General features: G+C 34.3%; 3 protein-coding genes and 1 long non-coding RNA gene across 4 annotated transcripts; 2 read left to right on the plus strand and 2 right to left on the minus strand.

The window, feature by feature from the left end:
- Nucleotides 1–1773: 1773 nt before the first annotated feature.
- Nucleotides 1774–7029, minus strand: LOC128173708 (perlucin-like protein). Its single transcript, XM_052839376.1, has 4 exons — nt 6857–7029; nt 5144–5229; nt 4843–4930; nt 1774–1991 (listed from the first exon to the last, which is right to left on the minus strand). The coding sequence occupies exons 1-4, from the start codon at nt 6915–6917 to the stop codon at nt 1774–1776; spliced, it is 453 nt and encodes a 150-aa protein (XP_052695336.1). The 5' UTR covers nt 6918–7029.
- LOC128173728 (uncharacterized) lies at nt 1801–6948 on the plus strand. The gene is made up of 3 exons (XR_008242552.1): nt 1801–1911; nt 4594–4670; nt 6822–6948. It is a non-coding gene; the product is annotated as an uncharacterized LOC128173728 (long non-coding RNA).
- Nucleotides 7030–11560: 4531 nt separating the features above from the next.
- LOC128173719 (uncharacterized) lies at nt 11561–17588 on the plus strand. The gene is made up of 6 exons (XM_052839384.1): nt 11561–11924; nt 12594–12689; nt 13595–13680; nt 15490–15629; nt 15760–15941; nt 16473–17588. The coding sequence occupies exons 1-6, from the start codon at nt 11561–11563 to the stop codon at nt 16955–16957; spliced, it is 1353 nt and encodes a 450-aa protein (XP_052695344.1). The 3' UTR covers nt 16958–17588.
- A 2296-nt stretch (nt 17589–19884) lies between these two features.
- LOC128174567 (uncharacterized) lies at nt 19885–26483 on the minus strand. The gene is made up of 2 exons (XM_052840089.1): nt 26365–26483; nt 19885–25991 (listed from the first exon to the last, which is right to left on the minus strand). The coding sequence occupies exon 2, from the start codon at nt 25885–25887 to the stop codon at nt 19885–19887; it is 6003 nt and encodes a 2000-aa protein (XP_052696049.1). The 5' UTR covers nt 25888–25991; nt 26365–26483.

Raw genomic sequence — 26483 nt, forward strand, 5'->3', positions numbered from 1 at the left:
AAGATGTTCACCTGCAATTTTATGACAGTTTTCATTTTCCTCATTCTATATATTGTACACTAATATTGAAAAGTAAGGGAGGTAATCCTTACATATTTTATTAATTAATTAATAGTATTAAAACACTCTAAAATATATTATATAAATACATCCAGATGGAGGGTTTTTGTCTTTAAGTCTTTATTAATAAAAAAAAATATTTTTTATAAGTATTCTATCAACTGACAATGCCAAGTTTTTGTTTGTCTGAATGATAAATTCTTAGGAGCTAATAAGAACATCAAAGACAAGTGTAGCTGAATTCATTTGTCCCAAGGGAGCCATTATCTGAGCCATGGTTCAGATAGAGCATGTGTTTAAGGGAAATCGATAATCTGTAAAATGGGTGATGGTTTTGGGGCTATTTTAAACCTGTTTCATATAAACCAAAAGTTTCTATCATAAGGAAATAAATAATATCATTATTAATAAAGAACTTAAACTATTTTAAGAAGTTGTTTAAAGTTGTAATTTAAGTAAATTGATGAGGTGACCCAATTGTGCATTAATTTAAATGAAATTCAAAAGTACTGATATGATTGTAGTGTTTTTAAAATTAGTTTTAATATTAAATTTTCTTTTTTAAACATTTTTACATAATATGGTAATTATGGTTATGTTTTGGGAGTTTATTAAATTTAACAAGCTCATAAAAGAGAATCATAGTCCTATGGGATCAATTTTCAAAACACTTTGTTTACAACTACAATTTGCACCTCCAAACACTCGAGAGTTTATCAAAGGGGGTAACTAGGTACCAAGAAATGCTTCAAATACTGAATATATTATGAATATTTAGGTCTGTATACTTTTTACGTCTTTTATTTGCCCACCAATAATTTATATGTTTTTTAATATTCACAAATTCGTCTTTCATATTAGATTGTCACACTTTTTTAAGATGGCTGCGATTATTTGTTTTTTATCTTTTAAAAAACTAACAAAATTAACCCAATATAAGAAATTTTGGAATTAAAATTATGATATCTAATAGGTTTAAAATTTAAATAATTAAAGTAATATAATGATTTTGAACTCAATTTATAGGAAAAAAAACATGTTTTAACAATTTTCAAAACTATAAATATATTTAAACACTTCATTTCATCCTAAATACACGTTTTTCAAAATTGACAATAAGGCGGAAGTTTGTTCTCAGTTCCCATAGCAACAAAGGACCCTTACAAAAAATTAATTTCACATATCACAATCAATGACATATCCTTACAAAAAATATGTCATAAAGTTGTTTTTTTCTCATTGCGTGGCCAATCTATTTTGAGACATCGATATATTTTTTAAATAAAAACGTATTAGTTCACTGATTTGGAAAGAAAAATATTGAGATTTTTTTGAAAGCTGGACCAAAACAGAAATTGGCGATCTTTTGTCCAAATTCCTTTACCTGTGTAATAAAGAAACTCTTTGCAAATTCTATTGCAATATTATTTAGATAGTGTCTTATTTTACCTCTTTGCACTTGAAAAATAACCCTACTGCACCTGGTAAAAGTTTAAATGTATATGTCAAATGAGTCTATAACTACTTTTACACAGTTGTTAATAATTATGACCAAGGATAGTCAATCTATATCTAGTATGAGTTCGAACCCAAATTAAATTTTGTAAAGAGTTAAACATATTTTAGACGTTTGCTCTACCAACACACTTAAATGAACAATATGTATCTTGTACATGTAGTTAAAGCACTGCAACAACATTTTAATTGTATTATTTATTTCTTGCAGATATAATTATACTTCGCTGTACAGTGATAGTCAACCCAGCCAGCGTATTGGAAATGGATAGCGGCGCAGTGCTCATTTTTCTGCCAATCGTTTGGTTCTCCTTTATGCCAGTTTTGATAACCAAGGTCCTCTGCATTTGACATAGTCACATAATGTCCTTCCTTCTGAATGTCACTGTACCCTAACCATACTCCTTTAGCATAACCTAAAATTGTATAAAAAGGGATCGCCGTTGATATGCTTTTTTGCTCACCTAACGGTTTTAAACTGAGATGTTTACTTCAACGTTTAAAATGTAATCAAAGGCTTTGTTTACAAAGCAAAGAATTTCAAGATTTGTAACTCGCTTTACAGTTGCTTATTAAAAATGCCTTTCTACAGCATTGTAAATATTAAAATCGGAAAAATAGGTTTTGGCCAAAATCGTGACAATGCCCCTTTCAAATCTGAGATAATACGATAATAATAACAAAGAAAATACGTGGTTAAATTAGTTTATAATTCCATTCCAGGTATTCCATTATTTCACAATCGAGGTTCTATGTTTAGAGCAGCCATGTTAGATGTATTCATATGATAAACGGGTCGATCTGACAAATATGAATTTGTTTGTTGTGCAACAGTTCGTGCGAAAGTAATCTTTGAAACGTCCAAAACTCATTGGTGCCGATTTTGTGAAGTAAATTGAGGTTAAATATTTCAATGCGTCGACAGTTTTCACATTTGACGTTGGTGTTGGCTTGTTTTGATTTTATTTTAATTTTCATTATTTATGCTTTGTAACTTAGGAATCTATCGTCTGTATTTTGTAATTTTTATGTAACTAATCAAACATAGTCTTCGGCAAATAAGACAGTTGACTGTTTACCTGCGCAAAGTAAGCAACATCCTAATTCATTCTATTGGTAATTCGGTACAATGTTTTGCCCAATAGTATATTAATGCAAAGTATTTTGTTGAGATGCTCAGCTTTTTCTCGAGTTCAGAATAAACAGAGTTTAGTATCGCTGACGTATTTGTTTCATTTTTAAGAATAAATGCATGTTTCTTCTGTTTTAACTGTTTACAATTTCTTTTTACTGACCATATTTGAGTGTTAAGCTTCAAATTGTAAGCAATATACAGACCTCTGCTCACAACTCCTAGTTTGTACACAGATATGAGGCCATTTTTTTTACATTTCAAATGCTGAATTGGGAATACCAAGTTTAAAATCTAGAGCCGAATGTAATAAACTTATATGAACAAAATATGACTCAAACCTAGCTGAATTGTGAGATTCATGAATGTATCTTGCTTATACTTCTGCGATTGACTCTGAAATTTTAGTTGATCATTAGAAATGTCTCGCTTAACCTTCAATACTTGTACAAAAAAAATTGAAAGATGATGTGCTGTAAATACTTTCTGGAGCCCCCTCTTTATACTATGAGTTATAAAAAATCTACATCAATTTTGAGAGTTTTTCATACACGATTAAAATGACACCGATAAAACAGTTTCCATAGTTCTGACACATTTCTGTGACAGGGATAAAGGCATTACCGCTATTTCTAAGAAAATATTACAGCAGAAAATCATCCTGGTTTGTAGCCATTTGTTGTTTTGATCAGAGAAGACAAAATGGATAGGCCTCAGTAAAATAAAGTGATATACCCTCAATGCATTGAGTATATTAGCTCTTTAACATATCACATGACGACATTTTTCATTCGAGTGTATTTATCAATTAAGTGAGTAAAGTTATAAAAGTCACACGAGTTCATGCCAGGTAACAAGTCATTTTTATGGGGAATTAAATTTTTGAATGTTTTTAACTTGAGAAGCTCAGCGCATTTAAATACAATTTTCTTCTTCACATCTATTGGAATTTTTAAAAATAAAATACAATAACTGTTATGATATATTTTTTAGATACATTAACTGGTAAGTAGTTGAGAAATGTACCTATATGCTCTCATATATTTTGAAGGCTTTATAAAGTGGGAGGAGAAGGGAGAACGAAAATAAAGGGAATCGGAAGTTAACAATGTACCCCTACCAAAAGTTTAGTTTTATATCTTGCATAGGATTTTCTTATTTCGTTAAAAAAAGTCCATCAAAGTACAATGTCAAAGATTATATATATGCAAAAAAGTGTAAAAATCGAAAACTTTACCATATTATTTTTATGTTACCTGATTCTACGGAGGGTCCATGTGTCTCGATATCCTTTTTAAACGTTCATATAAAGTTATTGATGCTTGGGTGAGCGATGTGACCCCAGGGACCTCTTGTTTTATAATACGAGAGCGCGGGGTACGAAGAACAAAAAGTTACATTATATTGATGTGGCCTAATCTTATTAATAACCACAAAGAGGTACACACCACATCAATGACTTGTTTAAGACACTTTGTCAAATTAAAGATTTGATACATTGTGGATTATAGTCGGGTTTTGCTGTGAAAAATAGTTCTGGATGAAGGCAGATGAAATCAAAGTACTGCAGTACTGACGGTAGTTGATTTTATCGATTATCATTTATTTTAAAATCAACTTATCTTGCATGGCAATTAGTTTGTAGTCTTTTTTTGAATTACGCACTTTCTTATATTAATATGAATCTTTTTTAGATTTTTTTTTGCGACAAGAATTTCGAGAAACACCATATAAGTCATGTTGTCTAAAATTTAAAGATTTTTTTTCCGTAATCCCTCTATACAGTGTGATCATTGTGCATAATTTAAAACAATAAACTAAGAAAAAAGTTTGCCTAATCAAAAACACTGCCAACAAATCCTAATCAGGCTGAAATCGCATTTTAGGTGCAGAAAGATCAAATTTAATTGGCAAAAACTCAGAGGGATGAACACTGACCTTCCATTATCTTTCTATTCTTTAAGTGAGTTTTGTCTGCAGATTCTCAAGAAATTCTTGATACAAGAATATTGAGTAGAAAGATACCTTAATGAATAGTTATAGATTTCCATCAACTAGTATAACGATTACATTGAATTCAACCATAATGACTTCATCAAAGCTTGTAAGCCGTAGATGTAATATCACAACATTACCTCTATGTTTTATTTGTAAATACACCCATGCCTCTTCTCTTTTGTTGTGGAATTCTAGCAGATTAGCACCAATAGAGATACACGATATCTAAATAGGACATTATTTCATATTTAATTAAAGAAGGAAGTAACACTATTAACTATTATTTTTATTCCGTTATAATGACAAAATATTAGAAAATGTTCAAAGAAACATTATTTTACTGGAAATAGAAAATAATCGGTTTTCCGTAATACAATTATATGTACATACAGAAAATATAAATTATACAATATAGATATAACAAACGTATAGTCTCACCATAGCGTCCTTAAAAGTCGCGTCTATGGATGAAAAATAATAGCAATTGCTCTTAAACTGAGCCCATCCGTTTTGACAGTGTCCACCTAAATTAACAAGTTTTAAAAAAGTTTTTTTTAAAAAGATTAAATCAATCTATATATCGGCATCGAAAAAGAAAACAGGCAATCGAGATGATTTTTAAAACAGAATTTCAAATTCTTTTAAATTTAAAACATTTTACTGATGTGTACAGTTATTATAGAAATGAAACTAGAACTGTCCTAATGGGACTAATACCCCCGCTAGGCTAATTTCAAATGGGACAAATAATTGAATTGAATAATAATTAAGGTTTGGAACATATACAAAAAAAAAATTCTAGAATTGTAAAACAAAAAAAAAAATAGTTAAAGAAAAATTAAAATCAAAATTGTCAGAATTTCACTGTAAATACATATCTATAACAGAAATACATTTACAAATGTATGTATTTGATGATATATTTTTTTAATTTAATTGATTTAAAGAAAAACCAACAAAATGACAATAACCCCTCCCTTTGCAGTGAATAGATATACCGGTAGCCAAGCAATGCTCTTCTGTTGATAAGACTTTCAATATCTTTCTAATAAGAGTCTTGACAGATGCAATTAGTTGTTTCAAATTTTCCTCACTTTCTCCTATGGCACAATTGAACTCCATATCAGAAAATTGATCCCTTAAACTCCCAAAACATTACCATAATTACCATACTATGTAAAAATATGTAAAAAAGAAAATTTAATATTGCAAACAATTTTAAAATTGCCAAAACACTACAATCATATCAGTAATTTTGAATTTCATTTAAATTAATGCCCAATAGGGTCACTCCATCAAATTACTTGACAAATAAATTTAAACAACCTCTAAAAAATAGTTTAACTTCTTTATTAATAATTATATTATTTATTTCCTTATAATGATAGACCTTTTGGTTTACATGAAACAGTTTTAAAATAGCCCCAACACCATCATCCATTTTACAGATTATGAGTTTCCCCTAAACACATGCTCCATCTGAACCATGGCTCATATAATGGCTCCCTTGGGACAAATGAATTCAGCCACACTTGTCTTTGATGTTCTCATTAGCTCCTAAGAATTTATCATTGACAAACAAAAACTTTGCATTGTCAGTTGATAGAATACTTATAAAAAAAATTTTTTTTTTATTAATTAAGACATAAAGACAAAAAACTCCATCTGGATGTATTTATATAAATATATTTTAGAGTGTTTTCTATTAATTAATTAATAAAATCTGTAAGGATTACCTCCCTTACTTTTCAACATTAGTGTACAATATATAGAATAAGGAAAATGAAAACTGTCATAAAATCATTAAATCTTGTCTGATCTTAAAAAAAATTGCAGGTGCACATCTTCAGATGGTGTTCAACATATGTACAAATTTTCAAATTGTTCCATGCAGTAATAAAAAATTCTATATGGGGCACAAAGTTGCGTCTACAGACAGACGGACAGACGGACAGACAGACAGACGGACAGACGGACAGGGTGAAACCAATATACCCCCCTAAACTTCGTTTGCGGGGGTATAAATAAACCAGTTTAATAAATACGGTATCTTTTACTTAAAAAACAAACAAATACTCTTCAACCGGCCCTAAGATGTCTTTTTTCTTCCTTCTAGTTTTCCGTGAAATCGATGTATCATATTTAACATACCTGATGTTGGCTGTACCAGAGCAACAGTAAACACCAAAAGTAGATACCATGGACTATCCATTTTGCAGTTCTGTTTCACTTTTGGATATGGATATAAAACAGTTTAATTCAATAACTATTCCAAAGTTAGAGAAGTTTTTTACCCTTGCTACCTTGGTTTTATACATGTACTAATGTTGCATGTCCAAATGAACAGCTTGGTTTTAAATTACAAATAAATTAACAAGTCAACATATGTTTGGTAATATTACAATACTTTCTACCAACAAGCGTTTATCACGCAAATATTGATTTGCAATCACTAACGTTATTATGTGTCATTCAGAGAGAAACACATTTTTAGTAAGTCTTATTTAGTATTTAGTAATGGAAGTGACTGTATTTTTCTTGGTTAATAAACGAATATATCATTTCCAAATAAACTTGTTAATCTGAAAAAAAAGAAAGAAGAGCCTAATGAGCCACATGTCGCTCACCTGAAAATTAGTTCTAGTATTACTCCATCTTGAAAGGGTTTATTATGAATTATTAAAAAAATTGAATAACTCGATATTTCATGATTATGCCATAATGTAACAATACATAAAAAAATCTTACTTTTTGGGGACATTATTTCATGCGATCTAAGATGCTTTAACTGACTTTATATCTAAGGCATCCAAGCGTTATAAAGAAAACACAGTTGAAAAATTAACTGTTAAAAAAGGTCACTGTGACCCCATTCGGGGATATGAAGATATATGGATGCTTACAAAATAACTAAGGTTAGCATGGTATTTATTGAAAACAATAATTTTAAACAATTTCAATATATCTTTTTATGAACATTTAGTATTTTTGTACAACTTAAATAAAAAGAATAATTCTAATTGGGATCACTTTTTTTCAATCAGGTTCGGTTCAAATTTTATAAACTTTGAATTTTTGAGCTTTTTGAATTATTTAATAAAATTATATTGTTGACTAGTGCGATATGTGACTATTTGTTATTCTTTCGATTTTCTACATATATTTAACAATTAAAACAAATAACAATAAAAAGCTTCTGATATATTTTAATCAAAGGAGCCCGAACCCAAGTTAAAGCGTTAAAATATGCTATAGCAGTCAAAAAGATTTTCTTATTACTACGAAAACAGAGAGAAAAAGTACTCATTAAATATTTGAAGGCGGATATTGGTTTCTGTTTCCTATTCGATAACATATCTTATCAATCCATCATATAATATACAAGTTTGTTGAGGACATTAATGTTACATTCTCATCAGTTCTATGAAATTTTAATTGGCCTGTAGAACAAAGAGAATATGTGTAGGGGGTGACAGCTAAGGTAACCCTTAAGACTAAGACTTGAAACCACAGAAATCAACCAACTAAGCCCATGTTGGGCTGAAATTAAAAATTAAAAAAATCAATTATCTGTGCAAACATGTGCATAGCAAATGTCTGCAAATGCATGGATATTTGTTGAAAAGAAATACACTGAAAGTGCAGTGTAAAAAGTATAACGTTACAAGATGGCAGTACAAAAACCAAATCTGCATATCAGGTCATAATATCTTAAGTTTAAAAATGAGCACATATCATTATTAGTCGCTAAAGTGTCGCTCTGATAACACAAATAATTAATCTTCAAAGGTTTGCCTGAACGAGGAATTTGTCAGTTTATTTAACAAATTAACTTATTGTCCGACAATCTGTCGTAACTAAATAATTTCCCGAAAAGTGTCAAATTGTTTAGATGCCATGGTTATACAATTAAAAAGTAAAACGCTACCAATAAATTTCCTCGATTAAGAAATAAAGTTTAACTTTTAACAGTGAGAAAAAACAAAGCATTTAAAATAAGTAAAATTTAAATGATTTTGAAATAAAAATTGTAACTCTAAAATGCTAAAAATGGAAAAACTAACTTGTGTTGAGTTAACACTCAGAAATTATTTCTCGTTCGAGTAATTTCAAAGTACCTAGCATTCGCAATTTCGTGTATGTCAACAACTTAATTGTGCAAGTATTCTGATCAGTATTTCCATTAAACGAAGTAATTAATCTCTAAGAAAAATTAATGATATATAAAAAAATATTTTTAAGTTTATTTCAGTGAAATTTTACATAAAAACAGTTAGATTAACTCCGAAATAATAACTTATTTGTATTGCACGATGTCACTATTCTGCCTCAAGAAGACAGATAGCTCATCAATGACTTATTCCTGAATTCGGTAAAAAGCTACAATAAAACAAAATGATAATAAGTACATGTCCATAATCAACTCAAATATGACACCAAATTACACATTTCTTCAAATTCCTTAAAGCTGAACACTGCTCTTAAATATGCACTTGCGCCGTATTTCTCTCTTACCACCGTTATCTCTACAACCCCTTTATAAGCTGCAGACCTCTTCGCAGTTTAAACTATTTCGCTGTAGAGGTCTCACCTGTGTGGACATACATTATGCACATATTATGCCTCGCCTTGTTACTCGATCACAATAAAAATATAACGCTTTACGCACTTTTTTCATGCCAAGAGAATACTATCACCAAATAAACTGGTCAAAATATAATAACAAACTGAATAAGCACATAAAATAAGAACTAAATGCATAAAATCCAAAGACCACGAAAAGAATACTATACGTCAGCGACGAGTTTCAGTTGGAAATCCGGTGTAACGAAATGGAAGGGTTCATATACCAGGTACCTGTGAGGCGGTGACAATTTACGAGTGGTGTTCAGCTTAAAGAGACAATATTAGGGTTCTGAGCAATTCATGCATTCAGCACACATTATGTATAAAACTAGCATATACTGCAAGGAAATAATTAGAAAATTTGATATCAAGTCGATATCAAATATTTAAAGAAGTTTTATGTTATAGTATGTCATTGATAAATATGTAAGCTAGCACCAACGTTGTCTTCAACACGATGATATATCAATCCTTTGGATTTCTAAACATGTATTGCCAATATTCTCAAAAGGTATAATAGGAGTGGCATGAAAATGTCCTCTCTTAGATGCTTCACAACAATTTGATAATTGCAGAAAAAAAAAGATGAAAATGCTCAAAAGTTGTTGACAATGATGGACAAATATGTCACATGAGTGAAATTAAATTGCAAAAAAAAACCCAGAATAATACATAGTTTGGCATCTATATCTATCTGAAGTCACGGTATGATGTTCCCAAATGAAATCATTTTAATATAAAGTTACTGTTGCAAAAAGAATAATCATAAAAATCAAACAAAACATCAGCAGTTGGAATGTCCTCAAGCTTCTCTGGAATGCAAAGATTTAACTTATTGATGCAAGTGTAAGAGGTAGGTAGAAATCAAGTTGCAGACAAGAAAAAACATAAAGATGGGGGCAGTGAATATCCAAGTATTGGTTCCTCATCTGCTCCGGTAACAAACTGCAATATACTGTTCAATGTTACATTGCCTCTACGACCACCTGAAAATAAAGTTGTAATGCATCAAGACTGAAATTTCTGAAAAGCAAAAATATTTTTAAAATGGAAGAAAAAGTGAGCAAGCTCAAATGCAAAATAAAAACAAGAGGCCCATGTGCCATATTGCTCGACTATACTTGTACAAGCTAAGACATCATGCTGCCTATTCACCCCTGCGAATGTGTTTGGAATGTTTTCTTTATCGTTGCTAAGTATGTAATAAATCCAGAGGTGCTCGAATGAAAGTTCACGAGACTTCACCGAGATTTCTTTAGTTCCTGTGAAATTTCAAGCGGAAGTATAAGTGCTCGAATAATATTCTTAAAATACGTAAGAACTGGTCATTTTTATATCATATCCTACTTGGATTTATGTTAAAACATGAAAATCTTTTAAGATGTATGTCTTATTTCACTATCTAGCGGTTATTTATACTAAACGATGATATTCAGAACAGAGTTATCGTTCGTGTTCAACCACGTGTTCAAAGGTTGAAAATATAAACATTGGGTTGCTTAATAAAATCATAGCCATGTTTGATGTGTAATCGTATAGTGGTTTTAACTTTAATTTATACAAGGAGTTCCATGATATTCTTAAGTCTCTAGTCGCTTAAGTTAAGTCAGTCTCAAATCCGTCTGTATTCTTAGTCTAAATCCAAAACTCAGTAATAATGTGAAGGTTCTAGAAATTTATATCAACGCTCAATCACTCTGTCAAATATTTACGAGCATTTCAAAATCCCACTAACTCTAGCCCAAGTTCCAGCTACATGTAAATGAAAACACCGGGGAAGTGAGTTGACTCGAACCTTAGAGAAGATTCCACGTCAACTGCCGGACTAAAGTAAATCCTGACTTTCTATACACCGCGCTCTGGGGGGGGGGGGGGGGGTGTTTCTCTTAACCAATCAGAACGACTATAAGTATTTATAACTCAAACTAGCATTTCCCCACATCATTATGAATAACACAGACACTTTCCTAATGATACTTAAGGTAATTCAAACGTCACGATTTAAACCTTCCGCGCAACCGGAACTTCCAACTTAGCGGGTTGTCGTAAGACGCTGATGTTATTTTTTAAAACAATGATTTCAATAAAAATATATAACATAATTTTGTTTACAAACATGTTTACTCATTATAAAACTTTAATGTCGTTGTTTAACGTTTTTTTTTAATCGATTACATTTTACGACATTAACTTGAGAGGTAAACAAATCAATGCAAATGGCGTCACGAAATGGGTAAAGTTAACAAAAGAAGAGGCATCGGTTTTAAAAGCCAAAAACAACATAGAAAACTTGATAATGTTTTACACAGTTTACAAGATCGCTGGTCGGCATTTTCTATTTTGTCTGAGCATAATTATTTCCAACGTTCACGATATGCGGTTTCTACCCCCTACACACTCTCTGATGTCGCAGACGATATCATAATTGACAACTCACAGCCTCGCACCGACATAGACTGGAGAAAGGGCAGGCGTGTCGTCGAGCTAAGTGTTTTAGCGGATGGCTTACGTTCGTGTGAAGAGTGTGGGATACCATTACACCTGTCCCATTGTGTTGGCATCATCACCTACGGATTGGGGGCTTTCTTGAAAGGTATTTGCCTGATTATCAGCTCATATTGATTATGTATAGGTCAACGGTTTGCGCAACATGTGTACATGCAGCAAGTACAGATCCTAACATAGATCAAATATATGTATTAACTAGTATTATAATTATAGGAAATTATTTGAAAAAAAAAATGATGGAATAATTACTGTAATGCAAATTGATTTGTAAAAATCATTTAATCAATACATGTGTACATAGGATACATGAGACAAAGTTAATGTCTTTAATCCCTTCTCTAGCTTTGATCATCACATAAATTTTAGAAATGACATATTAAACTAGCTGCATCCTGGTCTCTCATAGAAATATTTATTATTCCGTATTAATTGTTACTTTTAAGAGTGCACATGTATGGTGTATATAGGGGATATAAGTCCTTTGTTTATATTGAAATCAGGAATAAGATGGAAATGAATGTATATATATATATATCATGCATATATCAAAAATCACAAGGTACACTGTTCGTGTAGACATGTTTACATATATATACAGTGTATGTGTCTTCAATCCATAATAATTATCTCGAAGACAATTTTATTGCAAATTGTCATTTATTGTACTAATATACTATTTGAGCAGAAATAAATAAGGAATAAATTTATTATTAATAAAAAAAGTCATGCCATCTGTATTATTTTAATATTTTAGTGCCCTGTAGCAATACCGATTGCCATCATATTAATAAAATAGCGACCGGAAAGAAACATGGCAGGGTCTGGGATGCCAACACTAAGCTAGCTACAGGTAAAATAGTGTTTTTTGTTTGCATTGATTATGTTCTTATGAGACTTAGAATTTTAGATACTACTTAAGGTTCCCTCACATGGCACCCTTATTAATGTTATCATATTTTTTAAACCTCTGAATTACAGATGATGTAAAATGTCATGTACATTACAATTGTTTTATATAACAGTATATGCCAAAATGTTCTCTCAAGCCCCTCTGTGTGTCTGTCTGTCTGTCTGTCTGTCTGTCTGTCTGTCTCTCTCTCTCTCTCTCTCTCTCTCTCTCTCTCTCTCTCTCTTTGAATTGTTGATTGATGTATTAAAATCATTATGGCCTAGAATTATTTTCACAAAATGATGAATTAAATTCAGAATTGATAATTTATGGGTTTGAGTATATACATATTACTGCATCTAACAGTATAACCATGAACCACTCTCAAATTTTAAGCATTTTAATTGTAAGCTGAAGGCATTGGACTTTCAACATTATTTGCGTAATTATAGTTTATACATGTAGTATATATGTATACACTGGTAGTAATGCTATCTTTATTGAATTCTTGCAGCAATGATCCACACAGGCATGAATACTTCACAAGTCAACAATTTTTTAGCTGCTATCAACATACCACCTGTAAGCGAGAAAGTGATAACCAATAGAATGAAAGAAGCCGGACTTTCAGTGGAGGAAATCGCCAAAGAATCTATGCAAGAGGCAATTTCAGAGGAGAGACTGCTTACACACGAGTAATTATTGTTATATATATATAAAATTAATATATATTTTTTTAAATCTAGAAATGAGTACATAAATGAAATTAAATTGATTACAGCTGCATACATAGATATACATGGATTGGTTTTCTTTCCAATCAATACAAAATTTTTAAAAGGATTAATATTTTTTTCCAATTTTAGGAAGCAAGGAGCAGATGCTATCACTGCTAGTGTCGACGCAGGCTGGCAAAAGAGGCGCAGTGGTCGCTCATATGATAGTCTGTCTGGTATGTGTATTAACCTAAACATTTATTTCGATAATACAATTACATGTAAATGTTGTAAAAAATTGTTTTTACAACAATATTTCTTCTCATTATTTGCTCACATTTTGACTGGTGTCATTATGTCACTTAGGTTGTATGTCATTTTCTTTAGTCTATATATGTTTATGTTGGTTCAAATTGATCAAAATTAATCCCTGATTAGTATTAAAGGATCACATTAAAATGACAAAAGTTTAGAATAAAAAGTGTTTTAAGTATTATAATTTCAGAAACTGTGTAGGCAAGAGATGCGCATGGCCCCTTGCCTCTTTATCTATATATGGTATAAAAAACTGGTTTTTTGTAAATATTGAAAAAGCTTAAACATCCATATTTTAGGCCATTGTTCTATGATTGGTGCAGAGACAGGTAAAGTAATTATGCAGTGCGTTCAAAATCCTGCCGTGTGTGTGAAAATGCTTCAAAGTCCAATCTGAAACCAGGTGCCCATGATTGTCGAAAAAATTTTGAAGGCAGCGCTAAAAGTATGGAATCAGACATGGTGGTGTCAATGGTTAAGGACATGAACGAGAAGGGAATCAAAATGGGCACATTAGTTGCAGATGATGATGCTTCTACTTTATGTCGCTTGCGAGCAGAATCCATAGACATTTCAAAAGAATCAGACAAGAATCATGTGCGAAAAAACTTTTCATCAGCTTTTTTCTCTTTGCAAAAACAACACAAACCTCTCTCAGCTAAAGTTATCAAATATATTTCAAAATGTTTCAATTATGCATTATCTCAAAACAAGGGAAACCCAGAGGGCCTTGATATTTCTCTAAAAGCAATAACCAACCATGCTTTCGGAAATCATGAATGCTGTAGTGGAACCTCATGGTGTGTCTTTCAAACAAACCCAGAGAGCAGATACAAGTCTTTGCCATTTGGTAAACCCCTGTCATGTGAGTCACTGAGACTGGCTTTGGAACAGCTTTTTGAAGCGTACAGGAAACAATGCAGAAAACTGGCTTTTCTTGGTAGTACACAGGGAAACGAAGCCTTTAATAAATCTGTGTCTTCAAAAGCACCAAAGTCCCTGCATTTATCAGCCTCTGCAAATCTTAACTACCGGGTTGCCTCATCAGTAGCACAAAAAAATCAGGGTCATGAATATCTGCTGAAAGTAAGATGCATAGAATTCATTATATTCATTATGCATGTCTTTCAGTTTACCCAACAGTTTGTGTTGATTATAATATATTCAGTTGATTAAAACACAGTTGAAGACCCTAATGTGAGCTACTCTGATTGAATTCTGTCTGCTGTCATAAAAACTTTATTTGAGAAAGTTCTAAATAAAAATTTGCTTTATAATTAATTATTGAATTTGAAATTTAATTATACAAATCCAGTGCAAAATTAATATTTGATTTAAACTTAATTCGTTCAAAAATCATATGTTCATTTTAAAAATATGTGTAAAAGGTAATATTCATATGTTTTATTCTAATAAATGTTGATCATTTTCTTTGACAATTACACATGTTGTTTATTTATTGAAATTTTGTTTTTGTTTTTTTTTTAGTTGAAAGTTATGAATGGAACCAAGTCATATAAACATTATTCATGTCACATGATGTCAAATTAAAATTTATTGCAATTGTAATCATAAATAATATTTTAAATATTCTCATTTTTTCTTTCATGAGAGCAATAAAACTCTTGTTGATTATATTAAAACTACATGTAGTTAATGTTAGCAAGGTAACTGATATTTAGGATCAGATTACAGAAATTTGTTTTTAATTCTTTATCATATTTTTACAGGTACACAAGAACATTGGCCTATCCCCTGGGAAATTTACCAGACAAAGAGCAATTCTTATTGACATCAGAAGAGCCAAGAGAAAAGCATTAGCTAATACCAGAGAGGCAAGAAAAAGAAGACTTAATCGAAAGTTGGAAAGGTGTTAATTTTTAATGGTATATTCTAAATCTTAAAAAAAAAAATCAAGAAAAAATATCTTGTGTCCTATTAATATAAAATTTATTGAAAGATATATGGATCAACATTTATATATGATTTCAAAATTCCAGGGGAAACAAATTAACCTCAGCTGAGGTTAGGGAAGGACCCACCTATGAACCAGGTGTTGAGTTTAACGATCTAGAAGTAGATGATGTGGAAGCCATCCCTCCTCCAAATTACCCCCCTTTAAAATCTCCACCATTGGGTTCTGGAAGTTATGTGTACTTTGATCTAGAAGCAACTGGATTTGGTAAATGAATGTTTCCAATATGCTTTCATTTATTTACCAATATGCTTCTCTGAAAGTATTTTTCATTGATCTGGGCATAATAATGTCACATCCATTCAATATTCTCTCTCTCTCTCTCTCTCTCTCTCTCTCTCTCTCTCTCTCTCCTATTGGCTTATTGTTTTATACAGTGTCTATATCTTTAGGAAATCAATAGCATTATAAAAAAGTTTACATGTATGAGTTATGTTGGTCATGTGATCAGATTCTGATTTTAAGGGCAAAGTATTGCTATCTTTTACTTATATGTGCATATGTGCATTTGAGAGAGAAAAGGATATGACCATCTCTGGATATAACAAGTTTTTGTTTGAATTATATAGCATGATTTTTTTATGAACAGGAACACACAATGTTCAGTTTAACATCATAAATTTGATATTTTGACTCCATAAAAAGTGTATATAGACTTGAACTTTTTAGCTTTTCTGTAGGTTCATAAACAGAAAATATATTTGTAAATGTAAATATTGAATTTTAATGTTCTTTCAGAGCGGAATTCCCACATTACTCAAATTGCGGCTTTAGATGAAGACAGTGATGAATATCTCTGTACATATGTGATTCCCCAAAAGCCCATCAGTACACAAGCATCCAAAGTAACGGGACTTGCATTGAACGGTACAACTTTGCATCACAATGGGAAAGCAGTTAAAGCAGTATCCATTCAAGAAGCTCTACAAGATCTCATTTCCTTCCTTGGCAATCTTCCATCTAAGAAACCAAAGATTCTTGTTGGACATAACATAAAATCATATGATTGCCCCATTCTTATGAATGCTTTGAGGAACTGCAATATTGATGACAGATTTGAAGAAGAAGTTATTGGATTTCTGGATACTATGAAACTTTTTCGACTTTCTTTCCCGTCTCAGAAATCCTACTTTCAACAACATTTAAGCAAAGTTTTACTTGCTGAGTACTTTACTTATGAAGCACACAATGCCTTGGAAGACGTCAAAACTCAAAAATTGTGAACTTGCCCTCTGTATCTTCTATCAACAAGCCTAGTTGTGAATTTTCAGTAGATTATGTCACTAAATATATTGATTAGTATTCAGTTGTCAAACGAAATATGCCTAGCCTTCAAGTGCTTGTGAACCGAAAAATCATAACTGCTGGAATGGCCAGAAAAATTGCAGGTAGTGACCTATCTTTGAGCCACTTACAGTTAGTGCACAAAAGAATTGGCAGAGACGGTTTGTCGGCTCTCGTCTCCGAAACTGTGGCGGGGAGAGTCAGGGTGTCAAAATCACAGAAAGTAATTTCATCACTTTGTGATTTTTTTTAGTCCAAAATATTTGTTTACAATGTAATTAGATTTAATTTTATTAGTATGAAATCATTGAAACCCCCCTAACAGTTTTAAGTGTTCTTTTATGTTTAATGGTGTCATCTTACTCTAGAAATTGTTACTTAAGAAACAATATTTTCTCGATCTGGCTCCTTTTTGTAAAGCAAAGAAACACTTTTGTACATTATCTTAGAAAGCCATGTATGGTATTATTAAACAAATTAAATTATTTGACTAAATTTAAATAATATACCAAATAAATATGGTTTTTTAAACACTATTGTTTATAATGTAATTCTTTGTGTCAATCAATAATAAACAGCAAATCGGTTATTATTGACTTAATTCTACTTTAAGGTAAACTCAATGCATGGTTTTAGCTATTTTTTTTAGGCAATTATACATTGGGGAAATTTTAAACTCAAATTTGGGGAAAATGTGCATTTTTCTTGTTGGGAATTGGGTATAATATTGCCCTGAATATCAGAGAATTGAGAGGCAAGAAAATTGCAATCAACTTGACCTTTGACAACTTGACCTTTGACCTTATTTTTTTCATCACTTGCACCTTTTTTCTTTTGTTAATGGGAAGGGGAAGACTTGTACTAACCATACTAGATAGATATACAACTTCAAACAATGCTGACATTTCTATTTTTTGTAGATTTGCATTTACACTTTGAAGGTTTTCATTGTAAATTTTCCGGCAATTGTGACGTTGATAATAAGGGGTACCATAACCATAGCAACAAAAATGTGTTTTAGTGTCTTAGCAGTAATTATTACCCCACTGCTAACAACAATTGTTTGTAATTGAAAAAAAAATATCGAATACATTATGTCTAAAGTATTCAGTTTATTCAGCTCTTTACATTACAACGAAATGGCAATTTACCTGACCTTTGACCTCATTTATTTTTCTTGGATGATCACTGACCTACTTTTTTTTCTTTTGTTATGAAAAGGGGAGGACTTGCACTATCACTAGATATGGAACATTTAAATTTATTGATATTTATTTTTTATTTTTTTTTTTTACAAGATTTGTGCCTACTTTTTAAAAAAAATAATAAAAATATCCGAAAATTTGAACATTTGCATAATAGGTAACCATGGCATCAAATAATCCCAATCAATAGAATTTAATGCCTAACATCTAAATATATAGTTTTAATTTAAACCATATCAATGGAACAGTTTTTTGGGCAAAAATCATAAGATCATAAAAAATTGCTATTTTTAGTAACAAAATGTCTATTTTTGGACTGTCTCCCTTCTCAGGTCCCCTCTTTAAAATTAAGGTCACTGACATATATTTTTTTTTTTTTTGAAATATGATAGAAGGTGTTTTAGAAATGAGAAAACATCATTTTATGAAATCCGTGACATAGGAAATTTGAGTAGTGGGCTACCTTAATTATGCTTAGGACAGTGAAATATACATGTATCACCATGCAAAAGTTGATGCTAGCTTCATTAAGTGAGCAATTTTGCACCAATCAGCCGGACTATATATATATGAAGGAGATACCACCTACGATTACGACACCCTTTAAGAAAGTGTCTTTGAAACATACCTCATAGCTTTAAATCATGTAATAATGTGAACCAGTTTGATATTGTTAAATTTTAATGCACACTGACTATTTTCCTAGGTTTGAACGAACTCAGAATTTAAAATAACAATAGATCAGCCTCATCCTTTGTTATTTTAAAACATTCGTATTATAACTAACTGAAATCAGTTGATGCAACATTGTTTTAAATATATTTCATTTTATAATTAAGTTGGGTTTAAGACTCTTAAAAAGTCTGAGATTTGGAACATATCCAAAATTTAATTATTTTCGTGTGCCGTTAAACAACTAAAACTTCTACTTGAGTTAAGTGTTTATTGCTCCTCCAGTGAGGGTAAAAACTGCAAAAGTACAAATACAAGTTACAGAAAATTGTACCATGTCAAGTCCAATCTATTTTTCACACTGTGCCAAATAAAGAAAATTTTATCATGGAAAGGTTTAGGGCTTATACATAACTCAGATTGATAATAACAGTTAAAACTTGTAAGAACATATAGGATATTAACTATAACATTCTGCTAGTGTGACTAAATAGCATGTAATTAACAATGTTCCTAAATTTCCATGTTTTACATTATGCCTTACACATGTTTTGATAAACCTAGCGAAGATGAACTGACATCTAAAGGGATGACAGCAGAATTACATTAAAGCAAATTGGTTATCTGGGTGTAATTAAATGTTTTGTACAATGCTAAACAAAATACTTACTCCGTAGTGCGTAAATGTACATCAAAAATGAGTTGGGCAAAAGTGCCTCGAGCACATGTAAACACCGGATGAACTCAATAAAAAACAAACCAAACCGGACACATAAGTTCCGAATTCACCACACTCCCCTTCCGAGTTTATGAAAAATCGCCAAATCAAATAAAAAAAATAGTTACATGAAAAAATCCATACATAACATGAACATGTCTTGTTTTAAGCATTGACTAAAAAAAATCATTGCGGGTTTGACTACTTTATGAAAGGAGTTGTATGCAATCATAACAGCATCCACAATCAGTTCATAACTACATATAGCATATCATTCACAGTTAAGTAAGTGGATAAGTTCTGTAATAGGTCTCACATATGAGTTTCGAACATCATCACGGACAACGGTGACCATGACTTTCCGAATGATGTCATCTTTGCTTGGGAACACTTCCTTAATAATACCAACGGGCCAAGTGTTACGATGAGAATTGTCGTCCTTGACTAAAACTACGTCACCAACCTTAAAGGTCGCTCCTGGCAGTTGCCATTTTCTGCGAGTTTGCAGGCAGTGGATGTATTCGAGTTGCCATCTACGCCAGAAGTCATCAGCCAATTTTTGAACCAATTTCCACTGACTTTTCATAGCATCTTTAGGTCCAAATCCTGTTATGTTCATTGATGAGGTAAGGTCGCATTCTTTCTGCGTCAGGATCATGGATGGGGAGAGAACCGATGGAGCTTCTGGATCGCTAGAGATAGGCAACAGTGGACGAGTATTCATAATGGCGCTAACTTCACTCATAAAGGTGCTAAGAACATCAAAGGTTAAGTCTTTAGGTCTGTTCTCCAACAGCAGGGCATCCAAAATACGACGGCAGGATCCTATAAGACGTTCCCAGGCGCCCCCAAAGTGATGTGCATATGGTGGATTAAAGATCCATGTAGATCCAACCTTTGTCATGTAATCTTGCACTACTCCACTTTCATCGAATGACGCACTTATCCCTAACTCCTTCATCGCCCCAATGAAGTTTGTGCCCCTATCTGAACGAAACTGGCGCACGGGGCCACGAATGGCCATGAATCTTCTCAGGGCATTGATAAAAGCTTCACTACTCATATCTCCCACAAGCTCTATGTGTATGGCTCTCGACACAAGACAGGTGACAAGAATGGCCCAATACTTGGATGTAGTCCTGACACCTCTAGTAGTCTTCTTTACAACAACTGGCCAAGGTCCGAATGCGTCGACTCCAACAAAGCTGAAAGGAGGTCCAGGCTCAATTCTGTCCAACGGTAGGTCCGCCATCTTTGTCCATCCTAGATTCCCACGCAGTTTTTTGCACATAATGCATGATCTAATCAGAGAGTTCACGAGCCGACGGAATCCAACAATCCAGAAACCTGCGCCTCTGACTGCTCCTTCTGTCATGTGTCTACCCTGGTGATGAATTTCTGCATGGTAGTGACGTACTAACAATGTGGCAATATGGTGATCCTTAGGGATAATGATAGGTTGAGTGGTCAGGTGAGTAGCCTTCATGTGTTTAGTTCGACCTCCTACTCGCAGGATCCCATTTTTGTCTAGTACTGGATTGAGGGAGATTAAGTGACTGTTAAGTGGTGGATGTTTTCCGCTTTTGATTGCATGAATCTCTGACGGATATCTGTCGTTTTGAGCCTGTGTAATGATAAATCGTTCAGCATCTTCTTTCAGAGCTACTGGATTTGATTTTTTACAGCGGGTTCTAGCCACAAATCGTTTGAGGCACACAATGGCACGGACTAAACTCATCCATGTTGAGAATTTCTTAAACCGCTCACACCATGTAGACAAGTCTCCCGGCTGTGACGATTCAGATCCCTGAGATGCAATAAAGGTTTTCTTACAAGTCACCTGTTTGCGAACTTCTTCGTCCATGTCTGGATTAACAAGGTCATAGGTTTGTGGTTGATCTCCAAGTTGCGTGTCATCCCTCAAGAAATCCGGTCCCGAAAGCCAAGTGCTTTGAGGCAACTCCCGTGTGCTGCAACCCCGGCTCGCAACATCAGCAGGATTCTGTTCGGACATGATGTATCTCCAGCGTCCTGGTTCACAAAATGAACGAATTCTGCTCACCCTGTTAGACACATACACATGGAACCTTTTAGCATCGTTAGAGATGTATCCCAAGACGACTTGGCTGTCTGTGTAAAAGGTGAAGTTGTCCTTAGGAATTTGTAGTTCTTCTCGGATAGTCTCAGCCATCTCTACAGCTAAGACTGAAGCACATAGTTCAAGTCTTGGGATGGTGTGCCCATGCGAAGGGGCAACCTTTGCTTTGCCGAGAAGAAATCCTACCTCGGAGTGTTTTTGGTGGAAAGCTTTCAAGTATGCTACAGCAGCCACTGCTTCTTTAGATGCATCGGAAAATATGTGAACTTCTAGGTGTAACGCCTTTCCTACAGAAAGTGGGCAATACATGCGGGGTATATGAATCCTATCTAGAGCATGAAGTGAGTCTACCCAACTTTCCCAGTCTGTCTGAAAACTGACCGGGAGTATGTCGTCCCAGTCGCACTTCGTGGTCATTGCCTCCCTTAAAAGCATCTTCCCTACCACTGTCACTGGGGCTGTAAATCCAATGGGATCAAAGAGACTGTTTATGACTGATAAGACACCTCGTCGTGTGAAGGGCTTGGGATCTTTGCTCACCCTAAAGATAAACGTGTCGTCTTCAATGTTCCATGCAATTCCCAGGCTTCTATGCTCTGGTAAGTTGTCTTGCATAATATCAAGCCCATGTAGGTCTTTGCTGAGATCTTCTGCTTCAAAATGTTGCAAAACTTCGACAGAGTTTGATGCGATTTTGTGTAGACGTAAGCGTCCTCCTTCATAGAGAGCCTCTTGTGTACGCTTGATAAGGTCCACCGCTTGAGGTATATCACTGAAGCTCATCAGCCCGTCGTCAACATAAAAGTTACAGGATACGAAATGTTGAACTTCCGGGTCTGCAGTCGAGACAGATTGTCTCAATCCAAACGTAGCAACTGAAGGACTAGGGCTGTTCCCAAATACATGTACTGTCATCCTAAATTCCTCCAGTGGAGCGTCTAAGTCATGGTTAGGATGCCACAAAGAACGAAGGTAGTCTCGGTGGTCTTCTCTCACTCGGAAATTATGGAACATCTGCTCCACATCCGCTATCACTGCATATTGATCTAACCGGAATCTCATAAGTACTCCTTGCAAGCTGTTAGACAGATCTGGCCCTTTCATCAGTGAACCATTCAAGGACACCCCTTCAAAATGAGCGGATGAGTCAAATACCACTCTAATGGATTCTGGTTTTTTAGGGTGATACACACCAAACATTGGTAGATACCATCTCTCTATTCCATCTTCGAGCGTAGGTGCCTTCTCTGCATGTCCTCTATTGAACAATTTTATCATGAACTCCTTGACATGCTCGTACTTTCTAGAGTTGTGACGGAGGTTATTGTCAAACGCTCTTGCACGCTGTAGTGCTTGGGTCTTGTTGTCTGGTAGACGTAGTCGGTTCTGCTTAAATGGAAGGGGAGCCACCCAATGGCCACTGTCATCTCTCTCGAATGATGTGTTCATCAATTTCAGGAATTCTCTGTCTTCTATCGAGAATCCTATCTTCTCATCATGTTCGGTCTTCTGGAACAGGTTGTCGTTGACCAACAACTCACTGTTGCAGGGTTCAAAGGTTGAGGGTCTGCCATTCTTCAATGCGAATGTTTTGAAGGTCCTGACTTCGGGTCGGTGGGCTCCACCAAGACAAATTTGACCGACAATGACCCATCCTAAAGCAAGTCTCTGTGCGAAGGGTTCATCTTTCTCTCCGACTATCTGCTCGTGAACTATGTGTGCACTGATAAGATCTCTCCCTATTAAAAGTTCTATATTTGCTGCTTCAAAAAGCGGGGGAACTTCAGATGCGATACAATTCAAATGGGAGTACTGCAAGGCGACCTCTCGTGAAGGGATCTCCTCCCTATTACTAGGTAAGTCATTACACTCTATCAGTTCTGGGAACTCTAACTGACATGTACCATCTACAGACTCCACTGTGTAACCAGCACCGAATCTTCCAGTTGCTGAAACTGTTCCAGAGCAGGAAACTAATGTGTAAGAGACATCACCGCCATCATCCTGGAAGTAGTCAAAGATCGATGAGGTAGCCAGTGACCGATTGCTCTGGTCGTCGATAATCGCATAAACCAGCATCGACTTCCGTGGATTGGAAATAGTACTTATTCGAACAGGTACTATCTTTGCACAAGATTTACTTGCTCCATGTACCTTTGTACAGGCTGAAGAGACAATGGGTCTGTTCTCCCCTTCATAAGGGTTCCCCTCTCTGTTCTTCACCGCATATCGTCCAGAATCTTGTGCCTCGGATGGTTCTTCATGAAGAGCCGTCGGATGTAATGATGTTTGACACACACTGCATTTCACATCTGCTTTACAGTTCTTAGCCCTATGTTTCTTGCCACTGCAACACTTAAAACATATTCCATTAGTTAGGATCATTTTCTTACGATCTCCTATTGGCTTTTGGCGGAAGGACATACAGTCGTTAAGGGAATGTGAACTGTTCTTGTGTAGTGGACACATGTCCGTCACTTCCAAAGTTGTGATTGTCTCGGTCTTTCTAGCAGCTACTCTGGTTAATGGTAAAGTCCTGTTCACTGCATTCCTACTAAACTGTTTCGGTTGCTGAGTCGAAAAAGTTTGTTGTTTCTTGCCCCCTTTCTTCTCATACTGGAATGCAGGGTCATTCTTCATTTCTGCCATGTTTTCCAGAAACTTAACGAAGACTAAAAAGGGTGGATATGCCACTCCCATACTTTGCTTCTGTTTTGTTGCTTCTGAAGTCCACTTGTCCTTCAGATTCCATGGAAGTTTTTCCACAAGTTCGTTAACACCTTTCTTTGAGTCAAAGTAGCTGAATAAGACTTCAAACTGAGGTTGTGCCTTTAATGATGCAATCTCGGATGCTAGGTCTGCCAGGTCGTAGAGCAGATGAAAGTGATCCGACGAAATCTCTGGGAATTCTTTAATTTTCTTCAGGATGTAGTTCTCGATCTGTTCCGCCGCTCCAAAGCGTCTCTCCAGCCTCTCCCAGATTTTCTTAATTGCGATGCTTGGACTGTCTGCATTGCAGGCTCTTATAGTTCTAGCTTGTCTTGAAGACTCAGGTCCGAGTTTTTCACATAATAATTCTAGTCTTTCTGTTTCCGAAGCTCCGAGTTCTTCCATAATGTTAACAAATCCCTTTTTCCATGAGACGTACATTATCGGATCGTCGTCAAATTTTGACAGCCTTGACATGATGAGGTCCTTTTTTACTAAATGCTTAGTAAATGTGTCTATCATGATCATCTGACTCTGCTGAGTTACTTCCGTCTGTCTCGGAGTGAAGGGTTGTACTTCGGGGTTCAGCTGAGTCTTAGGTGTGTCGTCGAACGGCCTCAGTGTGTGTAATTGTGGTGTCTCTTCTTGGACATAAGCAGTTGCTATAGGAGGGGAAGTGGAAGACTGTTTCGGTGTTGATACAACTGCATCCTCCTTTTGTCTGCAATCACTAAAGCAGTTGGACTGGGATGTCTCTATGGCATTTTCATGCTGCTTGCGATCCTGCTCGTACCTTGGGAGAAGCTTCAAGTATTCTTCAGTTTTTGACTCACTCGAGAGACTCGGCGCAAGCTCTTGTAAACGTGGGTCCTCTTTAAGAACACTGAGCTCGCTCTCTACCATCTTCATTTCTCGCTGGGCCTTCAGACGTTTTAGTTGAGCCTCGAGCACTAGTTCCTCATCTAAATGTTTCAACATTGTGCGCTGGGCTTCTAGTTTTGCTTCTTTCCTTAACAGTATAGATCCTATCGATCGGCTTGAAGATTTACTGTAGCCAGATGAAAGTGATCGCTGAGTCAGCGATTTGAATGATCCCTCTGAAATCAAATATTCAATTTTGCTTCTTCCTACGTTGATTTTTCCTAACAAAGTCTCTTTAATTAGGAGATGAGACGCAAGTTCATTAGCGCTCTGTTCTGTGCGTACAGTTCTCAAGAAATCACAAAATGCATTGGATGTTTTTTGATACGTTTCGAAGCCTTTCACAAGAAGATCGTCAATAGATTTCAGAGTTTTAATATCCCTGCTTGATCTCTCTATTTCTTCAAAACACTCCCCCCACTCACTCTTAATACTGTTTAGCCTTCGTTGAAAGGTGTCCACTCGAGCTTCGTAAGTTTCCTGAGCTGGTGTTGTCAGGGTCCTCATACGCGTGCTTCTCCTGATTGGTTCCGACCGCAGACTCATCTTGATGACCAATCTTACCGGTTTACGGATTTTTACTGTGCCGTTAAACAACTAAAACTTCTACTTGAGTTAAGTGTTTATTGCTCCTCCAGTGAGGGTAAAAACTGCAAAAGTACAAATACAAGTTACAGAAAATTGTACCATGTCAAGTCCAATCTATTTTTCACACTGTGCCAAATAAAGAAAATTTTATCATGGAAAGGTTTAGGGCTTATACATAACTCAGATTGATAATAACAGTTAAAACTTGTAAGAACATATAGGATATTAACTATAACATTCTGCTAGTGTGACTAAATAGCATGTAATTAACAATGTTCCTAAATTTCCATGTTTTACATTATGCCTTACACATGTTTTGATAAACCTAGCGAAGATGAACTGACATCTAAAGGGATGACAGCAGAATTACATTAAAGCAAATTGGTTATCTGGGTGTAATTAAATGTTTTGTACAATGCTAAACAAAATACTTACTCCGTAGTGCGTAAATGTACATCAAAAATGAGTTGGGCAAAAGTGCCTCGAGCACATGTAAACACCGGATGAACTCAATAAAAAACAAACCAAACCGGACACATAAGTTCCGAATTCAC

This window comes from Crassostrea angulata, chromosome 2 (genome assembly GCF_025612915.1).
Source record: "Crassostrea angulata isolate pt1a10 chromosome 2, ASM2561291v2, whole genome shotgun sequence".
NCBI lineage: Eukaryota > Metazoa > Mollusca > Bivalvia > Ostreida > Ostreidae > Magallana > Magallana angulata.

Coding starts and splice junctions, on each gene's coding strand:
- LOC128173708 (XM_052839376.1), bottom strand. CDS start 6,917: ATGGATAGTCCATGGTATCTACTTTTGGTGTTTACTGTTGCTCTGGTA. Junction 5,230..6,856: donor TCTGGTACAGCCAACATCAG/GTATGTTAAATA, acceptor TTGTTAATTTAG/GTGGACACTGTCAAAACGGA. Junction 1,992..4,842: donor TTTACAAATAAAACATAGAG/GTAATGTTGTGA, acceptor ATACAATTTTAG/GTTATGCTAAAGGAGTATGG.
- LOC128173719 (XM_052839384.1), top strand. CDS start 11,561: ATGGGTAAAGTTAACAAAAGAAGAGGCATCGGTTTTAAAAGCCAAAAA. Junction 12,690..13,594: donor CAACACTAAGCTAGCTACAG/GTAAAATAGTGT, acceptor TTCCAATTTTAG/GAAGCAAGGAGCAGATGCTA. Junction 13,681..15,489: donor CTCATATGATAGTCTGTCTG/GTATGTGTATTA, acceptor ATATTTTTACAG/GTACACAAGAACATTGGCCT.
- LOC128174567 (XM_052840089.1), bottom strand. CDS start 25,887: ATGAGTCTGCGGTCGGAACCAATCAGGAGAAGCACGCGTATGAGGACC.